Source organism: Ixodes scapularis, unplaced genomic scaffold (assembly GCF_016920785.2).
Source record: "Ixodes scapularis isolate PalLabHiFi unplaced genomic scaffold, ASM1692078v2 PGA_scaffold9__187_contigs__length_104089568, whole genome shotgun sequence".
Taxonomy (NCBI): domain Eukaryota; kingdom Metazoa; phylum Arthropoda; class Arachnida; order Ixodida; family Ixodidae; genus Ixodes; species Ixodes scapularis.
Genome location: NW_024609884.1, coordinates 1,202,621 through 1,210,797, shown reverse-complemented (window position 1 = coordinate 1,210,797; position 8,177 = coordinate 1,202,621). Strand labels below are relative to the sequence as shown.

At 48.5% G+C, this 8,177-nt stretch overlaps 1 protein-coding gene across 1 annotated transcript in view; it reads left to right on the top strand.

Annotated features, from left to right (window-relative positions):
• Nucleotides 1–1,864: 1,864 nt before the first annotated feature.
• The window catches only part of LOC8033515 (structural maintenance of chromosomes protein 5), a gene marked incomplete at its 5' end in the record, with an annotated part of 54,331 nt that continues 48,018 nt past the window's right edge, over nt 1,865–8,177 (top strand). The window contains 3 exon segments of the mRNA XM_042287095.1: nt 1,865–2,026; nt 5,797–5,958; nt 8,096–8,167. Of these exon segments, the coding sequence (XP_042143029.1) occupies nt 1,865–2,026; nt 5,797–5,958; nt 8,096–8,167 (396 nt within the window).

Below are 8,177 nucleotides of genomic sequence, written 5' to 3'. Positions count from 1 at the left end.
GTGCTGTGTTTACCGATTGTCCGCTTGGCGCCGTCGCTCATAGATTGTGGCAACATTTCTTCGGGGGAAGGAGAGCGGGAACGAAATGAGCAGCGAAGTGTGCAGCAGCGCGAACGGTTTCAGCAACCGCCGTGAGGCCTCTATCGCCTAAAGTTCCACTGCGTCGAGCGCTTCAGATTCCCTTGCGAAAGAAGAGCAGATCGCTCGCCTGGAAAGCCACCACGGAGAACAGAAGCTACAGCTCCGCTGCTCTTCCTTCTTCACCAGAGTGGAAAGGCTAAAAGTTTTTTGCATATCAATTAAGTTGCATCACAAGGTGCATAACGGAATGCGGTGGCTTGTGCTACATGCGCCAAAAACGAAATGTTTGCTAGATAACGCCCTACCTTTGAACTCGGTACCTTCAATTATCGCAAAGTTTATAAAAAAAATGGCAAAACCATTGTGAGGTGGTCGTACCTCACTGCCATATTTTTTTTCCCTCTTAGAGCCGGAGTCCCATTGCTTATACATCATACAATTGCAAACAGATTCGAATGCGAGTCACCATGAAATCTGAGCTTCGAATGCTGCATGGCAACGAGTACAAGGAGACAAGCACGTTGCCAGGATTTTATTTCGGGGGGGGGCGCGCAATTGGCCGGCCGGCCGCCTGCCCGGCCGCCGCCCATGACAAAATGCTGTATGGGGGGGAGGAGGGAGAGGAGGGTCCTAGCAAAATGGCAGATTTCGGGGGGGGGGGGGGGGGGGGGGGGGGGATCGGGCCGGGCCGGGCCGGGCCGGGCCCCATGGCCCCCCCCCCCCCCTTGGATACATGCCTGCAAGGAGACACTTGGCATGCAGCATTTGAACCACGGAAGTCGTGGTGACTGATATATGCAGACCGTCTTTTGTATAATGAAAAAGCAGTGTGACCCTGGCCTAAAGGTGCTTCTAGGAGAAGCAAACACCGTAATATGACCCATAAAAATCGCTTAATATATGTTAGAAATATTAAAAGAAGGACAACACGGACTGCACTAGATAGTACCCAACCTCGTGCTCGGGCTCAAAAGGCTATGTAAAACAACGGGCTGAGATTAAGAAAAAAGAACAGCATAATAACTTTTATTTAGGGAAATTCAAATTTTTTATGTACGGAGCTAAATTATTTTTTGGCTTTTTATACGTGCTACAGATTGCAGTCAAATATATCACAGGGCGCACGTGTAGTGCTAGCCACCGCATGTCCAGATGAATATTTCAAATTAAATCAGCATCGCAACTTGTCCATCTGCTTCCTTAGAACAGTGTTTCACCGTTCTACCACAAGATTGAAAAATCTCTAAGTAGAAGCTGCAGTAACTCGACGTAACAGGACTTTTCCTTGGACTCTTTTCCGTGGAGTCAAGTTAAAACCCCTGAAACGGCAAATTCGATGCCTGGGTTGAAAGCGCCTCCCCGCGTAGAGACATCCTATTTTTCCGCTTCTCCGGCCGTCCCACTCCGCCCGAACGGGACGGCCAGAGAAGCATTCGCGTGCTTTGGGGGCTCCTCCGTCTCAGAGGCATGGCCTCCGAGACGGAGGTCATGCAAAAGGTGACAAGTAATATGCTCCAGTATCAAAGAGGAACCCTCAGTCATTATCAAAGATTAAGTTATTTAGCGATGCAATCACTTTTTAATTTTCCAATGCTGTGATAACAGATGTAGACATCTGCTCCAGAAGGATCAGTGCCTGCTCTAAACCAATGTTTTGCATGCTACAGAACCTGTTAGAAGAGGTTAAATGCCACTTCCATCACTATGTGTATTGTGTTTAGGAAAGGTAGAGAGTACAAAGACTGATATGAGCAGGGTGTGAGAGCGTGGACGGTGTTGGCAGCACCGGCAGGCCCAGCTGGAGAGCGAGGTGCGGGGTCAGCGGGAGCGGCTGGACCAGGAGCGCCAGAAGAACGCCCACCTGGACGAGGAGGTGCGCAAGCTCCAGGAGCACCGGGACGTCCGCAGCCGCCTGGACGTCCTCCGCCAGAAGCTGGCCTGGCTGGTGAGCCCCTTTTCTCCACAGACACTCGGATGTCGAGCTGCCTTTCCGTCTGCAAGGACCGGGGAACGGTGCCAGCTCCTTTGCAGAAAAATTGCGCGGACAAACATGCGACGTGGTGCGAATGGACAGCATCAGCTGGTGCGACATTTCAATGATATTGCATACCTGCCAAGTTTTACGATTTTATCATAAAGTGTCCGCTTTTTAGCGCTTTCTTACGGTTATCGTATTAACAATATTTGTACAATTTTCCGCACCTCGCGTAAAAAAAAAAGTTTTTGTTTCCCTATTTACAAGTAGGGGTTGGCAACACTGGTACATTGTCTTGTATGCCAGGAGGCGCAAGCTACCGCTTCTCGTTGTGAGGCAATTGTCATTAGTGATGGGACAGTACATAGAAAAAATACAACTGACCACATTCGCGAGGTTTGCGACAAGGTTCACGCTGCCATCTGCAACCAGCGATGAATCTCCGAATCTGCCAAATATTCGTCGCAGAAAGTTTGGAAATTTCCGAATCTGTCCGAATCCGAATCTTCCTTGATTCGTCCCATCACTAATTGTCATTGAGGTCAGTGTGGTATAGCCGCTAACATCCATCCATCCATCTTAATCCAAAACTGTTTAGGAAATCTCCTTTGTTGTGGCGAACGTTGTGCGTTGCGTTACTGGAACTTTTACTCATGATCCCTTGAAACCATCTTTGCTAAAACATGGCGGGGAAAAAAATACTTACAAGTGTTCATTCCCAGCTGTTCAATCGACTTTTCATTTATGAAGACGTCGCGTAAAGGCGAAAGGTACGGATTTGGTAGTCTGTCGCTGCGATATCAACTTTTCGCACGCTGGTCGCCGGGACATTTTGTGTCATCTGAATACAAAAAAAGCTCAAGGACTCTGCAAAATTAGTTGAAACTAACAAGAAGCTTGGAGGGTACTTTAGTAGATCAACGGATTACGACACTACCCGAACAGAATGCCTTTTTACGGCATTTTTGATCGAACACAACGGGCCGTTCACTGCGGTTGTTGTGGAGACGTTAAAGAGCAAGAACTTTGCCCTTTAACATCTTCGTTAAACCAGGCGCAGGCAAAAGGGTTTTCAGCAAAGTGAAGGAGGCACACTTGCAGTTCCGCTCCTCTATTTCGAAAAAGACTTGAACAGTCGTTAGTTGTGAGATGCAGCCAGTTCAGAAAGTGCCATGAACAAGTGTTTGACAAGAACTTCCTAAGAAAGGCAAAAGCTGCAACTTCCTCAGAGTTGGCCCAACCTTCTACTTCTGAAGAATAAGACATTTTGTGCAATGATGTGTTCGTGCCCTAGTTGAGGCATTTTTCTTACCTAAACCAAGTTTTCGAAGAATAAAACAGTTTTCGTATTTCTTCACTCAATTGTAGTGTTTTTTGGCATCCCCTGTAGTATTTTCAGCATTGTAGGATTGGCAGGTCTGATATTGCGCCGTGATTGAAAAGAAATACCGGTGATGTTGCGTCGCACGGTGTCTCGCGGAAACCACAACCGATCACACGCAGAACAGCTAGCACCAAAAAACTATCTCTCAGATGCGCTGTACAAATAGCTCGGTCGTACTGGCGCGTCCATTCTTCGCTCGGTGACATTCTCTTCTATGTGCCGCTTCACGTTCACGCGCAGCATGATCTTTACGTCGAATGCCTTCCATCGTAACACCCAGGGTGAGGCCATCGATTCATACACATCGACGGCGTAGTCTCTCACGGGCGCGTTTACGCCATCGAGCACCCGCTGCTTGCTCTGGCATATGCTTTGGTCGCCCCATTCTTGCGCGCAAAGGCTTAGGGCGCCCCGGAAACGGGTGACCGCGGAAGAGCAGGTGTCGAGGAGCTCATTACATTTCCCCCACCACAATAGCGATTGGCCGAAAGCGCCTCAACCGCGACTATTATCAGCGGCGAGACTGCTCTACTCGCCCTCTCCCAGCGCCAAAGCCACCTGCGATAAACGCGCGCATGCTCCGTTCGTTTTCGGCAACACACCACTTGCCCAGTACAACATGAAACTGCTGCTTGCCTTAAGCGGGACGTTTTTTGGCCGAGCTGGAGTTACACTCCGAAATTTTACCGGGTGAATGTTGTTGCCGAAATAGACATTGGAGGAAGATGCTGGTTTTCCGGGTGTTGATATTTGCGAGACAATGAATGGAGCTCGAGAAAGTAAAATTTGGGACATTGTTTACATCGATGCTGGACTTGCATTCTGGAAATGGGCCCTCGATGCATGTGCAGGGTGCAATAACGTGAGCTGGTCCAGCGGTGGTCAGGCCGGTGCGGCACAAAGGCCACGCTTTGGAGAGGAATGAACTGCCACATCTCCTATGTTGCAATCTGACAGTCGCTTTCGTAGTTTAGCTTGCACCTCGTGCGGCGTTCCTTTTGGCTAGCAGTAAGGTGGGCCACCTCATATTACCGCTCACGGCCGTATCGATTAATACCAACACCCCATTTGTCTCGTCATTATGGACCTATTCCGACGAGGGATGCTTTTCGGGGAGGGATGTACACCAGGGGGGCTTCCTCCCTCACTCGAGCATTCGCACGGATGGCGGGGAGCCGAGAGGGACGTCGGTGTTATCGGCCGCATTGAGCGCTCTCGACAACGGGGCTTGGTGCGCGTTCACGAGAACAATGGAGGCGTACGTGAAACGGCGATACACGACCGTGGCAGCAGTGCTGTTGGAGGCACGAGATGACAAACTTTCCTGCTAAAAGTAAGATACTTCTGGAATGGGTGGATGTAACGCAAAGGGCACGGAATGAAAAAAAAATGAAAGCCGTTTACAACTCTCTCTAACGCTGAATTAGAGTGAAGCTCTTGAGGAGGAGGAGGGAAGGGTGCTGAGGGAAGGGTATATCCCTCTTCCTTCCTTCTCACCTTGGCATCCTGCCTGCTACTCCTCCTCCCCCCCTCCTCCTCATGCTCCCTTCCTCCACCTTCACCCCCCTCGTGGCCCGTGTGAGGTCACGTGAACCCCTCCTCTGAAGGTCATGGGACCCCCATGGTGTCACGGGGGTCACGTGACCTGGGGGGGGGGTCACTGACCTCACGGTTACCCCGACGCCGCTGAAGCCAGAAACGGGCGCCTAAGAGCTGCTCTCTTAGGAGTGGCTCGAGGACGACATTGATGAATATCGAAGGCTCTTTCGGGTGCCTCGGACGACATGCGCAACAGCGTCAGCCACAACAAGTTGGGCGATCCCAGTGCCGCCGCCGATATCTGGCTCCGCAAAATCTGTAAAGTTGCCAGACGTGCGAACAAAATAGCGCCAATTGCAAAGGGATGCTCCCAAACCAAGGGCATTTGTGCAGCCCGAGCAGAAGCCAGCCCCATTACCCTGGGATGTCTACGTCAGTGCGGCTCCTCGCAAGAGTGGGACGTTGTTACCTCGCGTCCTGGGGAGCGAAGGAAGGGATTTCTCCCCCGCGTGAATATACATCCATGTCGTCCTGCCCATAGTAACAAGACATCTATATCCCATATGCAAGTTTGGAGGTTATTTGGGCCGCCAGTTGGCACTTGGTCGGCATGGATAGTCCTGCTTTTCATTGCCTGTCCACTCTGGTCGGTTTGCTGACCCTCAATGAGTTTGACGTCCACCACGTGAACGGCTTGGGTGGTGTCTCGCCGATTGAGCCGAGGAAGGATCTGAATAGGTGCCTGAAAAGCTTGTGGGAACCCCAAAGCCGGCCTTTGTGGTCAAAAGTGTCCCCTTGGCTGTTTGTGTGCATCCAGGACTATGACAGCACCCGGCAGGCGTATGAGGCCGAGAAGAACAAGCTGCGAGAGGAAGAGCGCACACTCAAGGCCAGGCTGGAGGAGCAGGACCCCCTCAAGCAGCAGCTGGCCAAGATGGCCGCCCACGAGGAAGGGCTGCGGCGTCTGGACAAGTCGCTCGTACGTCTCGGTCTCTCTCTTCTTCTTGCATCGAGTGTTTCTATTCTGGGCAACCCTCGCATTAACTGCTCTCCTAGTGGGTTCAGTTTTAAGAGGACCCTGATGGTAAAAGATATCCCTTAAATCTCAGTTTTTATTTACTCTCTGCTTTGAATCTAGTGCCTGCAGGGTGTAGAAAATATCGTAGAAGGCTTGTTAGGCAGTATTCCCAAATCTGTTCTACACAATCGGACATTCTGGCATTTTTCGATTTCTTGCCTAATTATTTTCACTTTGCTTTTTTTGTCAGCTTGTTTGAAGAGACAGATGAAATCTGGGCCAAGGACCACATTATAAATTGAACGAGTAATAATTTGAAATGATAGGAATGTCGCAAATTGTAGTGTAAAGGCCCGTTCACACTCTTGCAACCGAGTACGACCGAGAGAGACCAGACCGGTTTTGAAGCCTCTTGCGACCTCTTAGGACCGGATGCGCAGAAGGGGAGCTGGTCCTAAGAGGTCGCAAGAGGCTTCAAAACCGGTCTGGTCTCTCTCGGTCGTACTCGATTGCAAGTGTGTGAACGGGCCTTTACTCGTAGAGTACAATTAATCAGCCGGAACGTAAAAAGTCAAATTTGTTTCCGGAATACCGGCTTCATGAGCGAAACCGAATGCAGGAGGTGGAAGCGCTGTGCCAATTGCACCATTGTGCACCGATCCACTTTCGCTGTGCCATCCGGCTCCTAGTGCAAATGGTGTGCCAAAACTAACTGAAAAAAGTTGTTTCTTTTCTTTTATTTTTTTAATGAGCAGTTTGTTTTCGTTTGATGAAAACAGGTGCCAAGTGCCCATTTTCATCTAAAGAGAATGATCATAATTTATTTCGAGTTGGTCGTCCATTTCGAACGCGGGGAGAAGTAAATGCTTTTATTTTGTTTCAGAAATATACCGTATTTGGACGAATATGAACAACACCCAACAAAGGTTGCGTGTTTATTTACATTCCCCCGTACCATTGCCTCTGAAGCACTTGTTTGGGCGCGTTGCTTTGTGCCGTCAGTGCCACAGCTCAGCCAACAACGACGTGTGGGTGTCTGATCTCCAAAATGGGACATGCATGGGTGGCTTTATCAGAAAAACTAAAAACATCAGTTCGTCGTTAAAATCTTTTTTTTTTTTATCAAACTCCTAAACAAATTTTTTTTTATTTTATTCAGTCACGCTTGTTCTAGTAAAAGCTCATGCGCATATGTAGGACGAGGGATGATATTGTGAAGTTTTCAATATTTTTGCATTTGTACTTTTATCAGATAGAGTACTTGGAACATTCGTATTTCCTAATAATAAAAACTAGTCAGTAAATATTGGGCTTTATTTCGTACCATATTATTTCATCTTGAAATAGTATTGTTTTCAACTTATAGAACTTGTGATTTGGGTCGTTAAACAGGGACAGTGTTTTGTTTTCATGAGCCTTAAGTTGTGTTTCTTTTGTTGACTATGCCTTCTTTTGGAAGTCTATAAGAGGAACCAGCCCGCTAGCAGGACAGTTCTTAATAGCTGCCATTCCGACAACTTGCAATTACGCTGTTTGGCATTTTATGCTATGGGCTGGATTATAATCCAGCCCATAGCTTAAGGAAAGGGTATGTTTGCAAATGTTTCTGGAACGTTAGATCGAGATGCCTTTTTTGTTGCGATATTTTTCTATTTATAAAAACAGCTGCGCACTTATAGCCCCAAGTTTGGCCTGGTTGACCAGCTCCAAGATTTACTTATGCGGCTACGAAACTGAACTTTTGTGGCTCTTGAACTGCTTCAAAGCTGCTTCAAAGGGGGGCATATTTGCTGCTCCCAGGCCCGCTACAAAAGGCTGAAGCTTGCTTCCCCCCCTGAGAATGCAAAATATTAATTTCGGAGAAAAGGTATTTAAAGTAATATCTCACGAGCTGAGCCAGTGGAAGTCTTGAGCAAAAAGAAAATGGAGATAACAGAGTCCTAAATTTGAAATATTTGACTTTGTGCAAGTTGATCCCCCTTAAGTTGTGGCTTTTGATTCTTATCTATGTGAGAGAGTAATGGAGCTGGCATGGAGCTGGTGAGCAGCTTTCTCTTTGTGTTTGCTCCATTGAAGTGGAAAGCTGCTTTTTTTACAGAAAGCGGAGGCTGCGGCCGCTCTGAAGAAAGTGGAAAACTCCCTCCAGAAGCTCACCGATCTGTCGGAACAGGTGCGTCCCT